Below are 27,299 nucleotides of genomic sequence, written 5' to 3' on the forward strand. Positions count from 1 at the left end.
GGCGGTGGGTAGGCCTATGGGCATACGTGTGAGGGGAGGAGGCAGGGCAGAATCCATGCTCCTGCGTTTCTTCTTACCACATTTCCGGAAAGATCTTAGTTTTTACTGAAGAAGGAAAAGACCCAGAATAGACCAAGAACTTGTCTGGAGTCACATGAGAAGTGACAGAACTGCTCCCCGGGCCCCATACTCCTTGCACTGAAGCAGTCTTAAAATAGACGCTGCAGATAAAGGAGAGGTGGCCGGGCTGGAAGTGGATCTGATTCACAAAGAGAGAAATATCAGATGTTAATCATATTAAAGGAGGATTTAGATGATGCTAAATGGGGCAGCTCGTTGGGTACCTCCTGATGCCAGCCGCCCCTGTTTGTGTCATTCTGGCCCTTGTGCTGTGAGCAGGGGATTAAATTCCAACCAGGTAAGTTTCAAAAAACCCTAAAAATCCTGATGTGCCCTGTAAGGATTTGTCCTCTCGAGGATATTACACAGCAAAAATGCAGCACTCAGCGCACAAACCTTGGGCAATTCTTTTATGAAGCCTGACGCACACTGCCAAACAAATATTTGCCGTAATCAGCCGTAAAGAGTTCACTAGTGCACAGCTGAATTCTCCTTGGGTCAAGTTTAGAGCAACAGACTTACCAGAAAGGGGCAGAAAAAGACACGGAACTCTGAATAAGGTTTCTTTAAACTATTTAGCCACAGTCCTCCTCTTCAGCTTTAAAAGAAATTCTGCTAGAGTGTCCCATCAGGTTAGTCAACCAGAGTGCTCTTTCAACACACTTTAAATACAGAGACTCTAAAATGGTGAAGCAAAACAAGGAGGATCCCCACTTTTCATGTGTTCAGCCCGAGAAAAACCTTGTTCGTAACACATTTGGCAAGAAGAACATTGTAGTCTAGGACGACAAAGGTAAATTGGTGGCTTCCAGTATAATGGTTCAAGCTTCCAAGGGAAAACTGTGACCTCCCCACGGCTAAGCTTCCGCCTTCGGTGCCTGGTAAGCCACCATCACTGATCTGCGCTGCTAAAACCTGTGTGGGAAGGGCTCCCCAAGGGAACGGGCAGACAGGGGGGCAGGAAGGGGCGGATCCTTTCATTGGCAAGTCTAGACCAAGATGCCCTTCTCTTCCCCTGAAGCTGCAAACTTCTGGGTGTTTCTGGGTGCCTATCTAGGTGAGGAAAGCAAGACTATTAACATAAGGTTCCGGCAGGAGCAGATGTGGGAGAAAAAAAGATTCTCGTCCTCAAGATAACAACAAGAAAGGGACCGACTTTATCAGGCCACGGCCTGTCTACACTCACCATCGGGGGTTCAGCCTGCAGAACCCTTGCCACATTCCCACCTCTAACTATTGTTGCCTGAGCCAGCAGGGCTCAGCAAAATGCCTTTGTGAGGACTGGGAGATTCGCTAGTGTTGTCTCATGGAGAGTCATCATGTTGCAATGAAAAATGTTTGCTGAGGCACCACATTAGCCAGTAAAGAAACGCCTTACTCATAGCCACACATCTTTCACTGTTGCATAGCTATTGCTTTCTGGGACTCGTCTATACTGCTTTGCGTGTATCTAGAATATGCATGTCGTAGATGTGTGTGCGTGCGTGCGTGTGCGTGCGTGTGTGTGTGTAAGAGGGCATGAGCGACGGGCAGCTTGGTTGCGAAGCTACGCACACGCGAAATAAGCACACTAGGTTCTCTCCCGAAAAGAACAAAAACGAAACAAAAACAAAAACGAAAGATGTTGATGGCTCTCATAATACGGACTTAGTAAATTCTCGTACCATTTCTTCCATAAAGGCAATACATGCTGATTAAAGTAGAAACCACAGAATCACTCTCCCATCAACCTTTCCAGATTTTTTTTAGAAAACAACTTTTGCAGCTATCCTAGCACACAGCGTATGTCAGCCCAAGCGACATGCCAAAACCTAAATAGCAAAAAACGCCTATCAGAGTGGGGACCTCTTCTCTGGAAAGGGAATCACTGTGTGGGTGGGTTCCTTGCTGCAGTTTTCTTTGAATTCTCCAGTTCCCTCTTTCTGTGGCCAATGGGTCTTCATGCAAGCAGCCGAGCTGGGGAATGGGAAAGGAAGCAGAAGTGGGTCAGCTCCCCAGGACCCGGATGGGAACCACACAGGGGGCTCCTCACTGCTGCTTTACCTCTTACCCCAGTGGGGCATGCTCTTAGGAGATAACGAGGCTGGCGCCGATTTGGGGACACTGCTAAAGAAAATAAATTTCTTAAAAAAGAAAAGGGAAATGACCAAACGATAAAGATGAGTTCCTACCTCAAAGTCATTTGCTTTATTGTAGTGCATGTTCAGAGCCCTGTACAGCTCACAGTCTCTGGTTATAGACAGCTCTTCAGTACTGGTGACTCCGTCGTTGATGGCTTGACGTGCGTACTTCTCCATCTGAATGTAGTAAAACTCACGGAAATTGCTAAACCACTTGATGAGCTGAGAGGTAATGCATCTGTTGAACTGTCAAATTTAAATGTTGAAAAGGATAAGAACATCACCATTTTCTTCATTTTATTCTTTAAGCAGTCTGAAGTATTTTTAAAGATCTCCTCTCCTTCTTGCTTGGATGGGTGTGTTTTTGATTTCACCAAAATGGTGGCAAGAGGGGTGAAAGCAGTAATACGTTCATAAGATATCATAAAACCCGTCAACAATGGAAACCACTCCCCAATCCTCCACATTTCAAATGGAAAACTTGCATTCTAAATCTGATTTTCTGTAAGCTGAAGATCTTATTTTAAACATCGTTCTTCAGCTTTCAGTGGAACAAACTGTATGTGTGTACTTCTTATGGAAATTCATTCAAACCACAAAACCCTGGGAAGAGTTGTTACTTTCAGGGACAGCCTCCCCTGCTTTTCAAAAGTTCCTGTTCCGCCATTTTGCTTTTACGAAAAGGCCTACCTTAGTGCCTGGTTTCGTTAACAGAAAGAAATCCAAAGAGGATTTTTGCTTCTCAGAAAGAAAGCGAGAAGGGAAAATAGCATTCAGCATTGGTTTTGCAGCGAGCCATTATGGAGGCAGCACGCACCCCCAGCAGCAAGAGTGGCTCCACCAAGCTCCTTCCCCAGGAACGAGGCTCAGCATCTCAGCATCAAGCCGCCATAGCTTTGAACTGTGTCTGTGAGCATCTGTGCTTTATTTGATTTATTTTGTGCATCTGTTATCGAGATGTGTCCTAGGGTATCAGAAAAGTCTAAGAGAGGTTATTTTTTGGGTCTGGGAATGCTCAACATTTCCCCCATATAAATTAATGGTGATTGCTTCTTTGCTTTATGCCATTTCGGCTTATGAAAAGTTTCATAGGAACGCTCTACTTTTGGATAGCGGGGGAAACCTGTACCAGAGATGGTGAGCCACGTGACTTCACCACCAGCATGATTTCTTCTTTTAATGAGAATTTGTGTCATCACATGACAGCCCCGTACAATGCTGGAAAACAGCTTTCGTGCAAAAGGGGAGGAAGCTGGCATTTGCTTATTTGTTGGCAAATGGGTGATCCCCATGGCCATCCAGCTCTGATTCCACTTTATGTTCACACACGGCACTCATGTCCGGTCCTGTCTGGTCAGACCGCCATGCCTGCTTGCACACTTCCCATGGCCAGCATCGGATAAGACCCACGCCCCTTTCCGTTGGCGTCTATGCCGTTTGGAAGGTGTGGTTAAGACGCAGTACGCAGATGGCATAGGCAGAAACTATATTGCGTTTTTTTTTAAATGCCAAGTTACCATAACATGATTAGGCTTTACAACTTTGTTTACCAAGGTTCCCTGATGACCTTTTAAATGAAGATGTCTTCCTGGATTCACTGCAAATGATACCATTCTTATTGACAAACCTCTGTTCACGTAAAGGACAGATGCGTCTCAACTTGCCAAGTCAAAACCAATAAATCCATAGCTTTATATCAGGCGGGCTGACAGACAACCCCCTGCCTTTTGTCATTACAGGCATTCCCTTCCCGGGGCCCCCAGAAAAAGATGTACATTCATCAAAAATCAACAAAGACCACTTATCAAACACTGGCCATGAGAACATCCAGACTCCAACAGGATGACAGCGAAAGTGTGTATTGGGGCTGTAATTACTACACAGAAAGTTGTTCCTATACTAGCAAAGATAATAAATGAATGAAAATTTATGGCAGAGAATGGACGTAACAAGGAAACAGAAGCAGGGAGACTGGTGTTTCTCCCAAAAGGCCAACTTGCATCATAATTGCCATGGAGTTGCAAGGGCCCTTACAGATAATTGACCAGAAAATGATTAAGTCATCAGCAAATCGCTTCTGCTTGCAAGAGTTCAAACATGTACTTAACCTATCCAAGAATTATATTTTCACTCTGTGTGTCTGCTCTGTCTCTATTCAGCCTTGCGGGGAACCCGATTAAAAAGACAACTGAAGGACCCCCCTTATCTGATCTTCTGGTTGCCGATTTCAATAGAACTTAAACCCATTACGATTTGCTGAACTTGGAGTTCTTTCCATTTTATCTCAGCAGTAAAATACACTGTCCAAATTTCCAGACACTGAGATAAGGACTACAGGCCCCCGTGACGGCTTACTGTTCCTTTTTAATTCTTTTAGAATAAGAAACAAAACATTACAAAATGATAGCAGGCTGTGCACTGGGGAATGAAAATTGCTTTGACATGGAGATTAGGCTTCTGCATTGTTACAAGACATTGTCTCCTATGGACAAGAGTACTGTAGAGGAAAAAAATAGAAGGGTGTTTTTTTTCTAGAATGGTCATGAATGACCTAATGGGGGAGGACAAAAAAGTAAGTGCACTTGCCATTATTTAGGAATGGGACATAAAGGGAGATTTAAAGCTTATTGTTAGAGAATGGAAATACCAGAGAGAAAGAATGGGCAAAAACAACAGACTCCCCCGACATAAGACAAGTGAAATGACCATCACAACAGCTTGAAGAACAGGGCTTCCCTCCACTAGAAGTGAACTGAAATTCGTTCTGTTTTAGGCGCTGGCGAAAAGCGAAGGCAGGCCCCCTCTTTTCCAGATATTCACGTTGGGGGAGAAAAAGTGCTAAACTTTAAAGAGTTAATTTCCCCCCCGGTTCCGTAGTGGCTTACAAGAAAAGGATCAATTGTTCTATAAAGGAGACCTCTGTCGTGTGTTAATGTGTTACTGCAAAAACTAATCGCTACAATAAAGAGGCTGTGTTTCCACAGTGTGTGAGTCTCTGTGACTTTGATTAATGCTTCCCACGGGACATCTCAGCCTCAATATGGGCTGAAGAAACTTCCTAAATATTCAATGAGCATGGTCAAAAGATGTATAAAACAAATCAATCTGACACCTTAATCTGGCTAGGCAGCAGTTGACTCAAGGGGTGGAGGGAATGAGATACATCATTTAACACTGCCGGCGTGAAAAGCTGTGAGCGTCTGTTCTTCAAAGCTAAAATGGCACCCGATCTGTTGTCCTTAGTGGTCTAAGAGTTATTAGTTGATACATTAAAATCAGCACTCGGGAGCGCACAGGAAGATGGTGGGGCCCATTGCTCTCTGGCACGTCTCTCCCATTTGCCCCTTTGCTCTTCCCAAAGGCTGGGCTTTTCGTCTGGCTAAATGTCATGGTGAGGGAGTGAAGTTGGAGGCCGTGAGAACGTGGAACTCTGTTTCGATTCTGACTCGAGGAATGAGACCAAGTCAGCCTTGGCTTCATCCTTCCTCTGTATCAGCCCCGTAGGACTCTCACCAAGCCAGCGTCTGAACTGTAGGAGGTTTTCCTCCACCTCTCTCTTTGCAAAGCAATTTAAAAGCATTCACCTAGCCTGCCCAAACAGAAGTCGCTAGTGGAGAGTGAAGCACTGTATCCATTCCTAAGGCAAAATGCAAGGGAGGGTGGATCACTCTGGCTGGGCTCACCTTCTGGAGCTGATCAGAGGATTCACTTGGTCTAGCGCGATCTTCCAACTGTGTCTTTGATGACACCTAGGCTGAGCTTCACTCATGACACAAAATATTGTCTACTTGTGTTGTTTCTTCTGTGTTTTTATGTTTTTGTTTTTTTCACTTGCGGAAGTAACTCCTGATCCCCATTTGAAATGCAATGACTTTTATGGTTTGGAAAGGTACATTTTGCTAGGATTAGGAATTTTCATCTAAGTAGATGAATGCAGCCACAATCAAGTGTAGGCTTGTGTGATTGTGACAAGTACTGCTTGGTCCACAGACACATGAGCGTGTCTTTCTCAAGATGGGTGATGCCGAGTGTCACTTCCGATAACTCCTAAGGTGCTTCCTCCAATTTCTAGGGGGTCTCTTAATTCTGTAGTGGTTTTCTTGCATCTAAACTTTGTCATATATAGAGGAAACATCTAGTTATTTCAGTCTTGCAAATAAGAATCCACCTTTATGTGTCTATATCTAGAAATAGGTACGTGTCTATATATAGATACACATACACCTAACATAACATAATAATATCATATGACATCAAATCAAATTCTGGATTTTCCTTAATATTAAAAAATCCAAGAATGCTCTGCCATTGTTTTCCACAAAGTTTCTGGAACACCATGCCTAGAGTATCCTTCACTTTCTATGCATGCCTTTCCAATATCATCAGCATAAGCCCGGGGAATACAAATTCATTTATTACTAGCCAAAGAAAAAACATAATTAGCAAAGTTAAAAATGTATAATTCATTCCAAAAATAAAAGAGAAGTGACCTTTGGTGATTTTCTGCTATGCATTATATGCCCTACTGTTTCCCCTCCATTAGAGTGGATAATTGGGAATTAACTAGACTCAAGTATACTTTAACAGCCTTCTCTCCCAGTATGGATGGAGTATGGATAGAATCTATAATGTGAATATTAGTGCTTTTTTAAATAAAATATTCACCCCAGTATTTAATTGTTGTTTACATAGTGATTATTTGCAAAGCTGAATTACTAGTTGTATTCTAAAGGAATGGGAACAATTTCATGTCAGTTTACACTGCAGAGTATTTATAAAGATTACAGATTAACTACTACAGATTAATAATCTCCCCCATCCTTGCCCTTCTCCCACCCCCCCCATACACACATGCTTGCGCGTGAGGAAGTTTCTAATATTTACATCTACTATTGGATAGTGTTGCTGGCTCAGAATGGCTGCTTTCCACCCTCCAGGTGGCTGCAATTCAATGGTAGGCAAGGGATCCCTATGTGTACAGTTTGTAAAGCTCTCTGGCCTCCTTGTGATACAAAGCGCTATCTAAATAACGTAAGGTATTGCCATTATTATATCACAACACTGCAGATCATTGCACTAAGAGGAGTGGAGGAGGTCACATGGGCACCTACACGCGCACACACACACACACACACACACACACACACACGTGTGCGGTCATACTTTCTCCCTCTCCTCCATGTCCCCCTGTCCTCGAACTAGTGTTGAGAGGACCCCGTGACAGAAGTCTGCCGGGTTCCACTAGGCTCCGGAAGCTGTCTGGTCTTCAACCAGTTGACAAATTCCCTCCATGGTCTCTGTTTCAGATGGTCCCTCACAAAGTCCAGACCCTTTCCCTGGCCTGCTGTGTCACTCAGCCTTTTCTGCGCTTTAATGATCCTCAACCAGCCATTCAAGTTACTGCCTTTCTGTGCCTTCCCATCCAGCCCAGTCTGCTGGCCCCGAGTAGGGAGAAAACATGCCTTCCACTTAAGGAGCTCCGCCAGGGGAGGAGAAAGATAAAAGGCTGAAGTTGATACACAATTCAAAAGCTAACGGGAGGGAAAACAGAACTTTTCTTAGGAGGCCAAATAAAACATCAGCGGAGGAAACTAAAATGAGTTGGCCTGCAAAGGGGGCCGACGCAGCAAACTGGGCATCGGGCACAGAACACACCACGCGGAGGGAGTGGAGGAACAACAAGCGTGTTCTGGCAGCTCCTGAGTTCTCAGCAGCAGAAAGAAGAACTTGTACATATGGGGGGTGGGCAGCAGAGGGCGGGGAAAGCGCCCAACCCCAATAAACTAATCTCAGCTAATGTAATGTTTATCAAGTCCCTCAGATAATGATACCATGCGTGTCATTATCATCATCAAGACCCAATCTATGTTTTAAAAAGTTGCAGATGATTAACACAACATCAAGTTGTTGCAAACAATTACTTAAAACCCACACACAGACACAGACGCGCGCGCGCACACACACACGCACACAGAACCAGGAGGTCCCCATATTCTGTAGAATGAGGGAGGCTGCAGCTGTAGGCCGACAGCTTTCATATCCTCATTTGAATAATGTGTCCTGAATCTGTCACTTTATTCATTCTCCTTATGCTCAGTGTACTCCACATCAACAACAAATTAAGTTGTAAATAAGAGACAATCATCACTTTTGTTTTTAAGCAGCTACTGCAGAGAGAATTTCAATGTACGCTCCTTCCGACAGGGGGGAAAAGACGTGCTAGAGTTTGCTTTCATAAGCACAAATATGGGGAAACCAACAGAAACGAAAACAGAAACAGTTTACTGTTGCTCAGGGGAGGAGAAAAAAAAACACAACATTCTCTAAAGCACACCCATCCAGGACTAGCTGCGATTTCTTCCAAGGAGTTACTTAGACATATAAAGACAAGAGGTGAAGTTTCACGGATCACACTGGAGACCCATGTGACTTCATACCAGTCTTTTGGTCGTAAGGGCGTCTTTGCCCAGTTCAGCTTTAGACGAAATTGCAAGAGCATTAAGTCAATCATAACACAGGTATATTCGTGAATTGTTTTCACACTCATCTCCATTAACTTCCAAGAGTTCAAATCACTACCACATGCACAGAAATGGAAAAATTACTAATGAAAAACGTCCTTACCTTTACATCGGAGAAGTACGTCTTCAGCATATTTGAGCTGGGATAACGGGTATAAAAGAACATGAGCTTTGCTTTTTTCAAGTGATTGGGTGACAATCCTTCCTGCATGTAGGATGCATTTGGTTAAGGAAAACATTTCTTTAAACACAAGCACCTACCACCCCCATCCCCCCCCCCCCCAAAAAAAAAAACCAATCTGGAGGCCCATCACAAAGCTGTGGGAATTCTGAAAGGTACAAGGCACTGGCCACGAAATCCCTCACTACTTTGCTGCACTTGCTCAAAATGACCATTGTGTGTTAGCAAATGCCAAAGGTAATGGTGAGGATGCGCAATGTAGTTGCAGAATCTTGGCTACTCCGTGGCGAGGATGGCAAAACATTGCCCTGTTGGAGGTCCTTACGCTACGTATATGTTCACTTGTTGCTAAGGAGACAAATGTACCCAGCGTGTATCCTACAACTCTTATCGTGACAAGTTTTTTCCTTCTTCGCAATCGCAGTTCTGTTTGCTCTTCTCCCCACACTCTGCAGTTGACAGCAAATTATTATCCTAATGTGCGTGAAAATACAAAACGCATTATTTTGAACACTATTAGGCAAGCTTCACATTTTACCTTTTAGTGCTAATCTAATGCGGCATTTTGACTCACTTTCTTCCTATCTTACTATTATACCCTTTTAATTGTTTCCTTTTAAATAATAGCTAAAACTTGGGAGGGGTAGTTTTGGCACAGAGAGAGCAGGGAGGGGGTGTCGCTTTTGTTAAAGCAACGATCCAAAACCAAATACGATTTGCCTCTCCTGGATTTATAGTTAACTCCTTTGAGAGTGGCACAGTGGTTGGGGCTAACAAATCAATAAATGCGGGTTAGCAGATCAATAAATGGCCACTTACCCAAAATAAGAAGGCCTATTTATCTGGAAACATCATTACCTTTTAGATCTGTAAACAGCAGCAACTAAAACAGTTCCCAAGAGAATGTGAGGCTAACCATAACAATCCAGGCTTCCTGATTCTCCCCCAGATTCTTGGCACTCCTCAGCAGACTCGGAGCTGGGATGGCTCTGGTCACATCTGTGCCGCAGCCTGGCCCTGCCATTTCCTCAGCAAATTAATGGCTTTATAATTTATCAGAAATGAAGATGCACGTGGAGAAAATCAATGTGGTCCCCCACAAGGTCAATTAAGGGTCCTTCCTAGAAGCTTCTCTAAGGATTTTCTCTTAAAAGAGAGTCTGGGAAAAATAAGAAAAGAAAAGAAAATATGCACTTGTGTGTGTGTGTGTGTGTGTGTGTGTGTGTGCACGCGCGCGCGCACACACACACACACACGTTTTACTACCCAACAAAAATGCCACACCTTGTGAAAAAAAGGTCAAATAAAGACACATATTTAGGAAAAGTCAAGGTTTCTAAATGACCTCCATCAAGAACAGCGTGACCAATCTTAGGAAGACAGAGAAACCAGGAGGTGAGTAGAGAAGCATAATCAAATTAATACCGATAAGCTCTTGACTACTTATAACAGGGCGTTTAACCAACTATTCTGCAGAGGATTTGATCAATCAGCATCCCCTTTAACATCACGCAATTTTTAAAAGATCACCTTGGTTTGCAAAGAGAAAAGTGAGATATTGTGCTTCCCCCTACCCTCGCCAGGAATAAACACTGAAGGAAGAAATTTTGATTTTATATCTGTACGCCAAAGCAGCTTAACCGAACTTGTGTTTTTGTTTCAGATCCTTAATGATCACAAAGACGATAATTTATGACTGACATACTTCTTGTGCCAAGGAAAGAGCTGGAAAGGCCCTCCAGTAACCTCCATTAGACAGATAGACACGGCTAAAGGAACCCAGCGCACTTCAGGACCATCTGTCCAAATGGATAAGTGAAATAATAGTTGCAAGCTGTCTCCTATTGCCTCATGATAAGAGTTTTAGGCAAGTCCAAACTTCAGCAAACAGCCTCAGATCTGGGTTCTAATCTTTTCTAAAGACGGTGAGATTAAAAAACCACCTTGCACACTGCAATTATTCGCCGGGAGACGTAACAGATTTTTAAAAATTTGGTTTCCTACAAAACAGACTGTTTTGCCATGGTCCTCAGCGATAGAGCTACCAAAAACTCGCTGACACTTCCAATACACTTAAATGATGCTCAGAGGTATTCGTTCTTTCTATTTAAAAAAACAAAACAAAACAAACTCTCCATCTTATTTTGATCAGGACTTAGGGGCTTTTTATTTCATGAAAAAATTATTCTAATTTGGGTTTCTCAAGCCCGTTTTGCTTTGAAATGCTTCCTGTCGGTAATACTTAGAATTGATCAGTTGAAATGGAACACAGAATAAATCTGTATCTCTTGCTCATCGTGTAATTAAGATAAAATTCCCATAAAATATATGTTTCTAATAAACTATTAAAAATAGCTAATGAAACATTTAAAAGCCAACAGTTAGATAATCCTTTTTTTCCTCCTCAAAATAAATCTGAACTGACCAATTGGTTAATTTCCCTTTTAAGTGCTTGTGCTGAAAAGCAACTGTTCTTCCAAGAAAGCACTAGCTGTTTCCAGGATACTTACACACGCACAATGACTCATGATGGAATAGATTCAGTAAACATACAGCTGTACTGAACACGAGCTAAGCTCCATTCAAGGCCAGGAAAGAAAATGAGCACAAATAAATATTAAGGAGGTAAGGGGGGTGGGGGGAGGGGGATGGAACGCAAACCAGATCTGTCCCGGCAGCTCATGTGGCTTTGCCTCAATTCTCTTAGCCATAGCTTTGTGAAGACAGATGACATTCAATTCTATGTGTAATGCAAAATAGACAATAACTGCTGAAACTTGAGACAGCTGCCAGGTGTAAAAAAAAAAAAAAAAAAAAAAAGAAGAAGAAAGAAAGAGAAAAAGGAAAAGGGGGGGGGAAGAAAAGATGATAAATCCATAAATTAATGAAAGACATCTGCTCAGGAATATAAAAGATCAGAGAAGGAGAGTACTGTGGCTGAACCTGAAGCGGTGTTCAAACAACCTGAGAATCTGAGTGCTGTCTGTTTACCAAGCACAGGATAACCTTACCTAAACAGCAGTGGCAGGGGAGGAACAGAGGCAGCGAAAAAAAGGCAAGTGCAAGAATATGTTGTGAAGGCTGGAGGAAGCGAATTCTTCCCCCCGCCCCCATGGAACCCTGAATTGTGGTTAGAGATTTTACAGGCTGCAGTGTTCCCACCAAATTGGATTGGGGCTCCTTACTTACATTTTCCAAAATGCTCTGAAACCCAAAGACTTTTAGCTTTCTCTGTATGCTCTGATTTGTTGTTTCTAAGAGGTTTTTCCCTTGAATGGGGAGAAAAGATCTAACCTGTCTCATTTAATGAAAGTGATAGAACAAATTGTTTCTCCATCAAGGGGATCAGCACATGAAGGTGTGTCATTTGTGGAAATTAAAAAAAATGTTTTTGACTTAATAATTTGGGTGGGGGTAGGAACCTAGAGTCTCTCAGTCTGAAAATAAATGTTTTCCCCATAGCTAATACAGCTAATAGAATTACTATGGCCCCACAAGACTTCTAAAAAGGTCTATGGATTATTTCACATTTTAGAAATTCATTTTTAATCCATGTTCCCCAGTTGGATTTTAGTTTCAAATTACCAATTTCCCTTTCTAAACTTTACGTATTTTAAACATTCTCCCTAAAAGTCAAGTAGGAAACACTGGCTGTCACAGAGAACAGACTCAGTTTCTTCACCTGCACATCTTGAGGGCTTCTAATACTCCTCTTGTCCTTTAATTGGGTGTATGCAAATGTCCGAGGCCTGAACAAGGCTATTTTTCTTGAGATGCAAAGAGGGTGAATGACGAGGAACATCATGAAGAGAAACAATTGGCTGGCTGTTTCTTTTGGAATTTGAATAAAACTTAATATTTGATTAAATAGATTCATTTGCAAAGATACTGAGCACATTTTTTTATATCCAAGACGTGAGTGAGCTCCTGGAGCAGGTGCACGGACATTGAGTTTACTGTGCACACATTCACTATTGCCTTCCTATTAGAAAGGATAACGAGATAGTGCTTTTATATAGATTATATATGCTTAATGTGCTGAACCTAGAATGGATTTATCTGATAAGCTGGTATTCTTCATAGTTCTTATCTTGGCTACTTTGTTCAAAGACACAGATGATGCCCTTTGGGGTGTGAAAGAATCATTCCTTAAGCACTAAATCATTCATTTCTACTTGGAAAGCTGTGGCTACAAATAAAAATATAAAAATGACAATCGTAGAGGTATCATTTCATCCCATTTCTACTCATGTTATTGAGTTTTTTCCTAGGAGTAACTGTACCACCTGAAACTGAAGTAGACACCACTCGCTATGATTCCCAGAGACTTCTTTAAACTAAAAGCTTGAGAATTTTGCCTACGACGCCATCAGATAAATCAAGGGAAGGACCCATTGCCATTCCAGGATGGAGAGAGGAGAAAAGTGGATCCAGTCTCCCAACAAACACTCAGATCCTCACTGGCTTCAGAATCATGCGGATTATAGAAAGAGAAGCCAGCCCATCTTCTTCCTGAGAAATAATAATATATCAATGAGATAAATGGTTAAAAGTATGGCATAATCAAGGGGAAAGAAACAGGAAGAGGGTCAATGGCCAGAAGGTGGAAAATGTAATCATTAACTCCAACAAGAGGCCAAAATTATTTCGCTTCATGAAAGAAACAGTTCCAGGTGTAAGCAACGTTTCACACGAACACAGGTGTTTCCAAACCATCACTGTTCCACAGACTCTTACATTGGGAGGAGAGGGAAGTTATTCAGCTGAAGAAGCAACTATATTCTCGTTAAATCCTTTGATATGTATGGAAATAAAAGGAACTTCTTTCAATTCAAATCCTCTAAATTCCTCAGGGGATTTAGAGAGAGCGTGAGACAATGAAAGTAGCCAACACTTAAAGCAATCTAAAAGATTTCTTTCCTAGAAGACCCAACTTACTTATAAAAAAAAAAGCACAGGCATAATTATCTGGTGACAATGAAAAGTCTAATAAACACACACACACACACACACACACACACACACACACACACACACACACACAAAACCCATAAACTGGTTAAAGAGTTTTTAGTCTGCACTTAGGGCACTTTGAAATCTGGTTTCAAATGTTCCTCGAAACAGGTATGTCCCTTCCTCTGCATGCGTGTGTGTGTGTGTGTGTGTGTGTGTGTGTGTGTAGGAGACAGAGAGAGAGAGAGAGAGAGAGAGAGAGAGAGAGAGAGAGAGAGAAACAACCCACCATCACGACTACTGCCTTCAAACTGGAGACGTCTGAGAGCAACAGGGTCTAGCCCTGGACATCATCAGCCTTGTATGAGCCTCAGAAGATGCTCTTCCTGCCAAGGGTGAAAAACCATTCAAGACACTGCATCTTCTTCCTTCGCCTTTCTCATCACCAACACTACATTACAATCATTTTGACCAATGTTTACTGCCTGTTTATCACGAGCAAGGCATGGTGCCTGGCGCAGCTTTGGTTCATGGCTGGTACATTAAAGTTCAGGTCTTTGAAAGGTAGAAGTTAAATCAGCAACCAAATCAAGACTCGATTTCTATTTATATGTCTAAGTCCTCAACATCTTTATGTTCCTTCCTCTCATGACATTATTCTCTGCTTCCTCACTATGGAAAGAGAGTGTGTTTCACTGCCCTAAGTGGGTCTCATTATTTGTGGCTCTCATTCACCTTATCAAAAATCTCCACAACTCTTCTGAGAGCTGGTTTGAAGGACGGCCTTCACTACATAGGAAAATGTATTTCCACCATAGCTGGGGCTTTGCACTTATGTGGCAGCCTCTGGAGTGGGCTTAGATACGAAAATGTCAATCTCTAGTCATCAGGACAATTGCTCAAAATCCTCAGTTTAGCAACAGCCAACTTAATTGCTAAATTTTATATCCATCTGGCAGTTTATTATAAAAGAAACACGCCTCTACGTGCCCCCAAATGTTACCCCTACCCCAAAACACACAGCCACAAGATTTTTAAAAATTTACTGAAAGGACCGATTTACAGAGAGAAAGAAAAAAAGTCAGTTAAAAATAGCTGGAGTTTAGGAGGGGTCTAATAAAAACTGTAACTGGCATCTCTACCTAAAAGTCAGGTTCAAAATATAGACGAGTCATAAAAAGAGCCATTTTTAAAGCCGAATACAGCTGAGTTTTATATTTAATTGTGCTCTCTCGCTTTCCAAAATAATTTGCTTTGTGTATGTTAGGACAAAAGATTTCTGTGTATGGCTGAACAGAGGTTAATCATGCATAGAGGCAGCTGCACCAAGATCCAAAGAACAGACCTTGGGTGAACGAGAGAGAGACCAATGCCGTCTGAATAAATCAGTACCTGTACATTTCCTTAAAGAACAAACAAACAAACAAACAAAAAGAACAACGACCCACCCCTCCCACGTCTCACTTGAAGATTAAAGAAAGAATCTAACTCCCCACCCATGTCCATTTTTCTCCCACTGAAGCCTCCCACCAGGAAAGTGCTCTTCATAAAATTTAATCAGGTCTTCTTTGCAGGGACCAGGGGCCTTGCAGACGGTTTAAAGAGGGACAATTCTTCCTACGGAATCTTAGGGATCTCAAAACTGACTTTTCCCTCGACGCCATTATAAAACGTAAAACCTTTTTTAAAAACCTGATAGAATTCAACGTTACAATGAGATTTTTCTTTTTTTTTGTCCATCTCTGAATCTACTCCTAAAGAAAAAAAAGTGTGTGTGTGTGGGGGATAATACTGGAACAGCAGAAAGAGCACAGTTGAAAAGGGACATATTAAATACCAGCTCTTCGAGGCAATTAACAACTTGCGAAAGTTGCAAAGATGTGGGTTTCCTGGGACGCTTTTGTGCAATCAGAAGTGTGTTGATAAAAGCCTATTACTCTGGATAATAGAGAAGATTGCGTTCTTAAGAAGATACTAATCTACATTATTCTATATATTGTGGAAACCTGACCTTGGGGGAAGCCTTGTTTTGTTCTGTTTTGTTTTCCTCCAGGGGAGAATAAAAGGATATTGCACTTCCCGAATAAGGTGAGATTTCGGACATGTCTTGAAGATCGCCACACTCGGACTTGATGAGCGACAGGGAGAGCCCTTCTGCGGTGCTGGGTGGGTGTGCTGGTGAACAAGGATGGTGGCTTAGATGGTGGGATGACATCTTCGTCCTCAGACTCGTTGTCTCCCTAGTTAAGTCTAAGGATTCAGGAGAGGCTCTGTCTTTTCCCGAGAAGGAGCCGGAGGGAGCACCTAACGGACTCTGAAATGGGTAGGCCATCAAGGGAAGGGGGAAGGGGTGGCGGAAGGTAGACGTGGTGAAGCCTGCGGTGGCAGAGAGAGGCGACTGGTGCAGGGGCTGGTGGTGGCCGCCGGCCGGGGGGCCGGAGGCGGACTGGTCGGATGAGTTTTTGCGGACAACCAGGGGCAGTGCTTCCGTCTGGTCTGTGGAACTGGGCATCTGCACGTTGCCGAAGGTGTCCAGGGGGTTCGGAATGATGACGTCGCCAAAGCACTGCAGGCGCTGGTTGGCGGTGTGGAAATTGTGGTTCTCCCCGTTGACCGCGAATCTGGCCTGGGGGATCTGGAGAGGCGGGAAGACCTGAGGAACCTGGCGGGAGGGCTTGGCTGAAAACACTTTGACCACCGTGTCCACCACTTGCGACATGGCAGTGTTCAGTTCCTGCTTCAAGGTCTCGGCCAAGTGCTTGCCTTCGGGTTGCAAGGGGTTCGGCCCGTGATCTCTTTCTTTGTTGTTGCCTTCTCGTTTCGGCTTGTTTTCAGCCAGCTCCTGCTCCCGGATCAGGGCCCGGGCCCGGTCAATGAACTGTCCTGGGTCTAGCTCGCACATCTCGTTGTCTGACCGCCCCACGGAGTCCTGGGCCCGGGCGTCCAGCATCTCCGAGCGCATGCTGTCTTCAGACAGGTTGCCATCTTCATCATTTTCGGAATCGGTGCTGTCATAGATTTGGTAGAACTTCTCCTGCAGCTGGCGCAGCTGCTTCTGCATGTCCTCCAGCTGCTGCTTCAGCTGTCGGCGCTCCTCTCGCTTCTGTTCTTTTCGGGCTGAAACCAGCTGCTGGAAACTCTGTTGCTGCTGCTGGGGCAGTTTCTGCTTGCGTTTGTTTTCTCTGTAACTTTCTCGGGGACTCACAGACTGCGGGGCCATCTCTCTTTCATTTTCATTGCCCCTTAATGCCACACTGGGGGAATGGCTCATACCCCGAATTATATTCTCAACCCGGGCGCGCTTCGCTCTCAGGTGCTCATCACATAAGCGATCCATATCAAACTGGCTCATAGTAGGCCTGCCAAAAGGGGAAAGACACTCTGGGGGGCTGTCTCTTGAAGAGTTGCTGCATATATCCTCCTGATGTACTTCGGAGCCTGTGCTAGAGAGGCCGCTGGCTTGGAAACTGGGCTCCGTGCCACCATTTTTGTTCATGTTATTTTTCAACAGCTGGGAAATTATGGTTGCTCCTGGAAAAGGCATCATGGCATCTTCATACGAGTTCGCCCTCTTCAGCAGCTTGCGGAGTACATTTGACTTTTCCCCATCTGCATGCTGCACCACTGAATACTCAACATCCTGCTCAGAACCTTGGGGATTCATGGCACTAAAAAACGTTGCTCTTGCCTTAGCAAAAAATGCAGATGCTGTCCCTACCGTCCTTTTCACTCCAATGTCAACTCTTCTCCTCTTGGTTTGCCGGCTTAAGAGGGCTGTGCTGTCATGGTCAGGCATCACTGGACAGTTATTGTGCCATCTTCAAAAGCTCGTCAGCTGGGCACAGCTCAAGAATCCCGGGACCCTGGCCAACAGAACAAAAGGACTGATGAATCATTTTCTTTAAATTTCTCCAAATTTCCTGACCTCAATCCTGAATCAAATGCAAAATGCATAGGCTCTGGGATTTATGGCACATTACAATTATTGCAATTTATTATGCACTCTGCTTGAAATGAAACATTTTTAAATATTTCTGCTCCACTGGTTTAAGATGGATTAAGATTAAAAAAAAAAAAAAGCAAAAACTGCTTAAGCACCAGTAATATGATTCTCTTTCACAAATGCCTAAAATGATACTGTTTATCTTCAGAAGAAACAGTAGATTATAAGAACACAGCCTCTGACAACCAATTGATTAAATTTTGGGCATTGAGATTCATATTACAAAAGAAGATGAAAGTGGTCTCTACTTAAGATATAAGGTTCAATTTTGAGGCTGTGTGAAATTTGGACGAAAAATTCCATTTCTGAATTAAAACTATTCTGGTTCTAATGCCATTAGAGGAGAAAGACCCGAAAGTACATGCAAATGCTCAACACGCCCCCTTTATTACTGAATTTTAAAATATTTCTGTCATATCTGAAATGGGAGGGAGAACACCCCCGTCAGCACCTTTCCGATACAAATGGTCAATTTAACATTGAAATAAACGCACAGATATCCATTTTACAAGTCTGCTTATTTACCACGGATGTGCATTTTTATTAGTAAAGTCACATTGGAAAACGCGATCTATTGCTACATCTTAACGTAAGGGTGAGAATATTTGTGAATTTTCATGATGTCCTTTTGATGACTCAAATGACCACAAAGTTGGACTCACTGTAAAGGAAGGAATTGCCACATTTTAGAAATCAGTATGGGGAACAATAAACTGAGTGAGGCAAGGATAAATGTATCTTCAGTATTAGTTCTCTTCTGTTAAAATCTGCCAAAATAATACTTCAAATGCCTAAAGAAACTTTAATACACACATCCTTTGTGAATCTTTTTTCTTATGCCAAATTCAAGGTGGGGGGAGACTAAAAGAAAGTAAATAAAGATGCAAAAGCATCAGTCAAATATATGAGAAAGAGAAATACCTTCTCTGCACATGAACTTGCATTGTTTCTTGAGAACACAATATTAAAAGAGAATATCCTTCCTTGCATTTTATGCAAGGCACCTGACATATTTTGTGACTTATTACCCAGTGATGCTAACCCCCAATTTTGTGTGCATATAAGATGTCATATCTTTTTTGCTTACAATTAACGTTTTATGAAGAAGATGAAAATATTTTTTTCACACAGGGTTTATCTAATATTAAACTTCACGTTTGCTTAACAGAGCACATCTTCACAATAACAGGGTCTATTGCCAAAGGCAGCGTGCAGAGTGTTTGGAACGGTTCCCATCTCTTTCGGTTCACCTGTAAAAACATCTACGTGCTCCCTAGGACTGCATCTGTGGCTAGTTTTAAAGAATGACTATCCATGCAAATAGGCATAATTTCAGCATGAAATAACCTGTAAAAATCAAGAAAATGCTCAATGCTTAGATGACAACGTGTGGGTTTTTTATTTTTATTTCTTACTCAACAAAGATTTCGTCATGCATTCCTTGTTCCTGGTTTCTATGTGAAGACACAACATTTTTAAAAAAGCCTGTTCATGCAGGCAATATGATGCTTCTTTATATGTTTTTGTATGCTGAAAATTAAAATACTTTTCGTATGCCTCAGGATAAAATTTCCCAAAGTTGGAATGGAAACAGATCTTAATAACTTCAATATTGGGTTCAAAATTGAATTCAGAATGATGGTGCACCCTCACACATCAATAATAAAACTGAGCTCAGGAATACAAAAATGCAATGACAAATATTTCACTAACACATTGGATCCCATAAATCAGGTGTAGCCATCAGGTGAAAAAAAGAAAAACACCGAGGCAAACAAGAAAAGAAATGGGTTATTTCGGAGCCCAGAAAGATTTGCGCATTGGGGGTAGGTCTCTGCAAGGAGGACCTCTTTGTGTGTGTATCAGCTTCCCCCAAAATAGAGTTCATTGCCATTGTTTTAAAATTTTACCTCTTTTCTTTTTGTGTGTGCAAATTCTCTTCTCCTTAATATCACCTGAAAAGCACAGGGATCTCTAGTCAAAACATTGAACAAACTTTCCACAGTCTTTTTTCTTCCTCTGTTCAGCTTAACCCCCAATCTGGATTTTTCTCCTGCCCATCCTTGCCAGGGGACAAGCATCTCTGCAACAGGGGCTCAGAATGACAGGCTGGTATAAGAGATGCGCACAAGGTCATTCGCAGGCATCCTTCCTTTCCCAACTGTCATTTACCTCTGCGTCAACTGCACTTCCTCTCATAGCCTAGGTATCAACAGCTGCATCCCTGCCTCGTGCCCAAGCCAAGAAGAGGGCTGTGCTCTTCCGAAGGCAGAAAGAAATGATACTCTCATTTGCAGTGGACAGTAAGTGTTAATTAAACATGTTTGGTGGGTCTTCCAAGAACCAAACACCCTGTGACTTCCTTCAAATTCCCGAATCTAAACAGATTTTTTTCCATCCCCTGTCAACCAGTCAGCATTTTTAGATTAGATAATGATTTGCTTCTGTTTTGGGCTAAGAGAATATGGGAATCCTTTTAGGTCTTGTTGTAAAATGTCCAGCTGAGACATAACAAATAGGACGAAACAAATGGGAAAAAAATATATATTCTGCCAAGACCAGACACTATATTAATAGGCATGAATAAATATAGCTCTCCATATAGCTAAGATCTAAACTTAAAAATAAAGGTAGAGGGGTAGTGCACGCTGGGACCATAACCCATGGAGGCAACAGACAAGATTAAGTAATTATAACTGGCTGACATAATACTTGATTAGCAAATTGATTTGTAAACAAGATATAGATGTGACTATATTTACCACATAAGAAAACGCATTGTTCAACGACTATCATATAAATTAAATCACTTGAAAACACATTTAAAGGTGCTGCCATGGGCTTCCTAATTCAGAATTTAGAGAATGCTATGGACTGACTTTATCACTGATCTCATCCTGTCCATTAAGATTTTTAAAAATTCCTTTATTTCTCAACAGATGTCCTAAGTCATAGTGTTTCAACTACAATTATTATTGACTCTTATTGTATTTTGATTTTTACATTCGTTTTGAGTTTCAACAGGCGAGATGAAACCTTTTGATCAGCCCTTGGAAACAGTAATATCAGCAAGTATGCAGAAAAAAATCCTGATGTAGAATTTGAGCCCAAATGTATTACTGTTTGGATACATATGTTCTGTTCCAGTAAACTCCTCTTCAATTAACATGAAGACCCATACAGAATATTTTTATTCTTAAATAATTTGTCACAGCTAGCATTTGGTATCTAAGTACTCAACTGCTTTAATAATTCCTATACAGTGATTATCTTGACATAGCAGATTCCTCCCAGAGAAAGATAAGAACAAACATCCAGGTATAATCGAGTCAGATTTTAACTACTCCAAAAGATTCATTAAGACCTGAATTATCTCAAGAACGTCAGGTAGCTTAACATGGAGAATGCTAAGGAACTTGATGACTTAATGTTAGAAAAGAACTTTCAGCGAGGAATTTCAAAGGAATTGGAGTAGAAAGTGGCTAAGTGCTCTGCTTGAATAAAGAAGTTATTTGGGGGAGGGGATTACAACTTTTACGTATCTATCCAGAGTCCAGATTCTGGACAAAGAAGTGTTCATTATGGTAATTATCCAAATAGTTTAGACAAATCTTTTATAAGGCAGGGTGAGTGTAAGGTTGGCATGGTTTCCTGTTTGGATTACTTAGATTATCTGTCTTTGTTGGTAAAATTATTTGAAGAAATTGCTCAAGCCTACACTTTACTTCTTATGGAAAACAATCTTTGAATGGGCCTCTAATCTACTTGGGTCAGCCTGGTTATGAAATTTCGAATGCACTATCACTAACAAAGAACATCTTAAATCCACCTGAAAATCGGTAATTCAAGGCAGGGGGGTGGGGGAGATCAGATGATTTGATTTAGGTAGTCTCCCCTAAGGCCACCAAATCATCAAATCTTCCCCCTAATCCTTCTTCACTGTATTCAAGAGTTCCTTTCTGCTAATCAGCAACTTTTCCTTCAGGGATGTTTCTGCTTGCTGTAAGGTTAAGAAAGCGTTTTATGTTTAGTTTGAAGAACCCACTTGACAGAAGTTCGTACTTCAGTTAACTGAGATTGTATCCTCAAATCTCACATCAGGTTTTAAAATTTCCTATCATAACAGAGTTCTCATATCATAACCGTTTCACTTAAAATTCCTCCAACCTATCAAAAATTCCGTACGTTTTTCACCTGCAAAATGAACACAGAATATTTTCTGAGACATGCCTAAACCTTCATGTGCACCAATAATTCACCACATTAGTAAGTAAAAGAGTAAGAAACGATCTCAAGAAAAAACACACTTTTTTTCTTTTTTGTAGAAAAGTCAAACACTCTAAATGTCCTTTGAAAGCTAGGCAATAAGGTTTGAGAAATTCCTGAGGTATCTGTCCTTTTCAGTTGATACAGGTACTTAATTGGAATCCAATCATAATATGTCACGCACAATCCGTCTTTATCCTAGAAAAACAGTCACATTTTATAATTTATTTTGTTAATCCTAAACCTAAACATTCCTTCTATCAACAGTTGAAAATGCAAGACAATCCCTGAAATGATATAAGAAATTCATGAAAAAAAAAAAAAGGCCTATTTGCACTTTGAACAGATAAAGAGAACCCCGGCAGCTGGCTTACGTTTTAAGATTGCAAGTGCTACTTCTAGAGGAACCATGCTAGGAAATGAATAAAGTGAGAACAAAGATGCATGTGACGTAGGCATGACTTTTCTTCCCACAAGGTGATGATTAAACTAAGCAGAATTCTGCATAATGGACACATAAACATACCAGTAAGTACCAAGCACAGACAACCTCTATCAAACATAAAGGAAATGGACATATCCAGAGATGACGTGAAAAAACTTCGCGAACACCCAAGACAAGTATTGAGGGAGGGACTCTGAGGTTTTAAGTCTAAAGGACAAATGACACACAGTATCTCATTTTCATGAACTCTCGATCGTCGCCCAAACAACAAAGACAACCGATAAAACCATTCACCATCTAACCTATTTCTATGTAACACAAGAAGTAGCCTGTTTAAAGAGAAACTTAAAAGGTCAAGTTTGAATAATCCAGATATAGTGCTTCCACTGAATTCTCCACAGCTTCCCTCACACGTCAAGCCACGGTCCTTACCCTCGCCGATTTTACCATTATATAAACGTGGCCACGTTGTAGCCTATGGACAGGGTAACACCAATGCTCCTCTTTTCCTTTCTCATCACACACAGCCCATTTCATTCTGAAAATACTCAGAAGTTCTTGCAAGAAACTCCTCACACAGCTGATTGCCTGCATCTTGCATCAAACAGAGAAAGCGCAGTTACCTCTCACGTACTTGAGATTTTCCTTCTCCATCAAAGTAATAACTAGGACATCTGGCACATGTCTGGTACAATGACAGGCTCATTCTGCTTTATGAGAGTATTTAACATAGGACTTGAAAGAGTTTATGCACATACCTATTCTTTCTGGGCAGAGAGAAGGCACGCTAAAAAGATAAGCTTTAACAACAGTAACACTTTCAAATGACTTTGGTATTCTTGGCAGTTACACACACCGCCCATGGCCGCCCAAAACACACAGGCACACAAAAGACGGCTCTCGCCCACCCCCCTTCCGCACCACAGACCTGGGAGATAGGCAGAAACTATAGAGGGAAGCAGAGGGAAAGTCAATCTCTCTCCACCTGCTGCCTGAAGTGGGGGGACTTTCAGCCGCCTGGCAGGCAGAAGCCTGAGACACAGCCTCAGCAGCAGCCTGCCAACATCCTTAAGGAAAATAAACAAACACATACCAACTTATCCCCCACCCCCAAGCAAAGAACTCACATGGCCGGGCTCAAAGCATGACAACAGCCCAGTTCCCATTAGCCCGGAGAATCCTATTAAGCAGGGCACCCATAAATTCATAAACTTCTGCAACCCTGGAGTGCGCATTGTGGCCTGGAGCTGTACAGACACACACAGACACAGAGGAAATCTGCACCTGTCTTTCTTGACCCAACACACCTGTCAGGCCCTGCCCATGCACAGCGCTCTACGAATAGACTTCTGCCTACCTAGTTTAGGAAAGGAAATTATTATTATTATTTTTTTTTGTAAGGGAGGTTATAGGTGGGAGGGAAGGAGGGGGGAAGGGAGGGGGAGAGAGCGGGAGGGAGAGAGAGAGAGAGAACAAGAGAAGACACTTATAGCCTTGACTTTGAGAGAAGGCCACCCTGTGCTCGCACTGTTTTTATAAGCTCTGGGAGACAACACAGACCTTCTTGGAAAAATAAAAACAAGCAGGTGAGCTCCCAGCCTTCCCCCAGGCGGAGCAGGGTTCTGGACTGCCAAGAACAGCAGTCTCACACTCCAACCTGCCTCCTTGGGCTATTTAAGACGATCGCCCAACCGCTCCTCCTCCTCGTCTCTGCCAGCCTGGAGGACTCTCAACTTCCGAAAAAAGCTGAGAAGTGGCGGGAGACGTGTGAGTCTCTCTCGAAAGCTACTCCCCCTTCACCTCCCTCCCGCCATTCCCTACCCCCCCACCCGCCCCCACTCCGAACCACGCTTTCCACCGGCGTTCAGTTTTAGCAGGAGTAAGTGGCTAGCACGCCAGAAGAACCAACAACTTGCTAAACTGGACTTTGGGTGAAGTCTCCCCCCCCCCCCCACCCAGCGCCCCCCTGCCTGTCCCCCTCCTGGTGTGTTCAGCCAAGATAGCAGCTCTTCCCGCCCTCCTCACCATTCTCCCCGGTAACAATCACCCTCACCTCTGTTCTCCTCCCTCCCCAGTCCGCTGAACTGGGGCACAACTGCAGGTACCACCCAGACAAGACCAGATCCCAGCAGCCCCGCGGCACACACACTGCCAGCCAGGGCTGTGAGAGTCCTCGCGTCGCAGATCCGCAGCCCAAGAACATCCCCTACCCCCACCCGCACCGCCAGCACTCGGTCCCCCCGCGACGCTCCGGCCCCATCCCTCCACCACCGCCACACGACCTCCTGAGGCTCCCGCGGCCGCCTTACCCAACTCAACTTGACCTAGCCCCGGTTCCTCGGAGCTCTGGAGAGGGACGCCGCGCTGCCTTCCCGGGACCATCTCTCCACCGCTCCAACCCCGATTTCAACATTGCGGCTTCGACAGCGTTTTGCGAGTAAAGTAACAGAGCGCCCCCCTCCTCCCTCCCCCCTCCTCCCTGCTCCCCGGCCCTCTGCTGGGGTTCAAAAGGAGAAGTGAAAGGTATGCAAATGACAAGCAAATTGGAAGAGCCTGGAAGAAAGGCAGCTATAATAAACAAGACAAAGAGAAAGGACGTGGGGGCTGGCCCAGGAGTTTTAGCCGGGAGAGACGGGAAGGATGGGGCTTGGCGGAAAGCGGGGATCCAGGCGAACAAAAAGCGACCCGGTCCCCCTCGCGGTCCTCTCTCCCGAGAAGAGAGGGCAAGAAAAAGAAGGAAGGGAAGCAAACGCCTCCTCACAGCCCAGGAACAGTACACAAAAGGTGACAAGATCAGCGACAAGTCCAGCAGTATCAGCCTCCCCCGCCGCCCGCCCGCCGCTCCCCCCCCCCCCCCCCCCCGCCATCGCCACCACCACCCCAGCCACCAGCAGGAAAGAGAAAGAAATAAAAGCCAAGCGGATCACTTACTCTTAGGAACTGGGAGGAGCGGAGCGCTGAGTTCCACGGAGGCTCCTGCTTACAAACTGTTTAGAGCCTATTTTATTATGATTCATTTAAATAACACCATTTTCTCCTGGAAAAAAAAAATGTTTACACGGGCATGAGTAATGGGAGTCTCTTTTCTTTTCTTCCCATTCAAGAACAAGCCAGGACAAGTGATTCTGGAAAAGGGGAGGGGACTGGCGAGGGGGAGAGGATACTTACGCGGTGCAGAGGGCAGTGGGACCGAGCGTGGTTTTGCCGGCAGGGAGAGGAGAACACGCGCGCGCACACACGCGGCGGTGTCTTGCGGGTGATGAATGTGATAATTGGACCGGGGCCGGTGAGTGCGCGCGAGCGAGCGAGCGAGCGAGCGGGGCGAGCGGGGCGAGCGGGGCGAGCGGGCGAGGGAGAGGGGACGGTGGGAAGGGTGGGAGGGGAGAGGAGAGGAGAGGGAAGAAGACGAGGCAGAGGAGGGCAGGGAGGAGCGGAGAGAAGAGAGGAGAGGAAGGAGGGAAGAAGAGAGGAGCCGCGGAGAGGAGCCGAGCGGAGAGGGAGCGGGCGGCCCGGCGAGAGCTCTTTTGCGCCGCTGCGCTTCCCCGGCTGCAATGGTGTATTATTTCAGAGCGCTCCCTCAGCTGAGGGCTCCGCTCCACAACAAGATTTACTTTAAGACACAGCTGAAGGAAACAGGAAGACTGCACGTCACAGTCTGACTGACGTACCCGGCCCCAGCACCCAATCGCGAGGCGCCTTCGGATTCAAGGGGGGATAGCGAGGCAAGAGAACTTGGGAGGAAAAAAAAAAATATAAAAGGGGTGGGGGGTGAGGGGCTGGGAGGAGAGGAGGGGAGAGGGGCCCCGCGCTCCCCCTCCCCCGCCTCCATCCCCGGCCCCCACCCCCGCCCCCGCCCTGCCACCGCTTCGGGGCGACTGGATCGCCGCGCCGGGGCCGGAGCGAGCCATCTGCGGGCACTGTGCAAAGCGGGCGACGGCGCGAGCGGCGCTCGGCTCACACTCGCTCGTCCTGGACGCAGGTCCTTTTTCCCCCCCACCCCCTCTCTTCCTTTCCCAGATACAGCTGATCGAGTTCACCGAGTGGCCGAGCTTGGAGCAGACTTGGGTGGAGAAAGGCACGGAAAAGTATACTGGAGAAAAAGTGGGGTTTTAGGGGTGGAGTGGTATAGGAGGAGGGAGTGGGGAAGCTCGCAGGTCGTTCCACATTTTAAATGATCACAGACAGTATCAAGAATACATGTCACCCTTGCTTGCTTTTAGAGGCAAAGTGGACAATAAAATACAGGTAGGTTGGGGATTTAAATAATACGTGCCAGCGGCTTCACTTGGGCTCCGCTGCATTTGGTAGCAGACCAGTATTGGCTGAGTTCCAGTTAATCTCCCGTCAAAATTACTAGGAAGAAGAGTATCTGCCCTTGGTTCTTCGGATTGTAGGTACAGCAGCCCTTTTTTTGGGGGGGGGGGAATGTTGCAAACATTACCTCGCAATTATCCCTCACTAACTCACTCACCCCCACGATGACCAAAGAGAGAGGTTTCCTACTGGAGTACACAATTTTGGCTCCTGGGTAGCCAACTTTAAAGTTTATTAAGTAAGAAATTTCAAACGCTTAAATTTTGGGCTTCAACGTAAAGCTATAGAAAATGCACTTTGGTTAGACATCTCTTGGAGGAAAAATAACCAGGGAGATTTCTTTAGATAACGTGGCTCTTAAAGAGCTCCTTGGAGG

The 27,299-nt window shown here is 43.9% G+C and overlaps 1 protein-coding gene across 4 annotated transcripts in view; it reads right to left on the bottom strand.

The window, feature by feature from the left end:
- The window catches only part of PROX1 (prospero homeobox 1), a 52,172-nt gene extending 26,161 nt beyond the window's left edge, over positions 1-26,011 (bottom strand). For 3 of the 4 annotated variants that reach the window (XR_007148356.1, XM_047841495.1, XM_047841493.1), the window contains exons 1-5: positions 25,778-26,011; positions 25,541-25,646; positions 15,967-17,758; positions 8,865-8,972; positions 2,292-2,486 (exon numbers count right to left, since the gene is read on the bottom strand). Coding sequence is in view for 3 of the 4 variants with exons in the window: in XM_047841495.1 (XP_047697451.1) it covers positions 2,292-2,486; positions 8,865-8,972; positions 15,967-17,691 (2,028 nt within the window). In the remaining variant the exon portion in view is untranslated. The remainder of the gene's footprint in view (positions 1-2,291; positions 2,487-8,864; positions 8,973-15,966; positions 17,759-25,540; positions 25,647-25,777) is intronic. The other variant, XM_047841494.1, reaches the window with a different exon arrangement.
- Between the last annotated feature and the right edge of the window lie 1,288 nt (positions 26,012-27,299).

Source organism: Prionailurus viverrinus, chromosome F1, assembly GCF_022837055.1.
Source record: "Prionailurus viverrinus isolate Anna chromosome F1, UM_Priviv_1.0, whole genome shotgun sequence".
In the NCBI taxonomy this organism is placed as follows: Eukaryota; Metazoa; Chordata; class Mammalia; order Carnivora; family Felidae; genus Prionailurus; species Prionailurus viverrinus.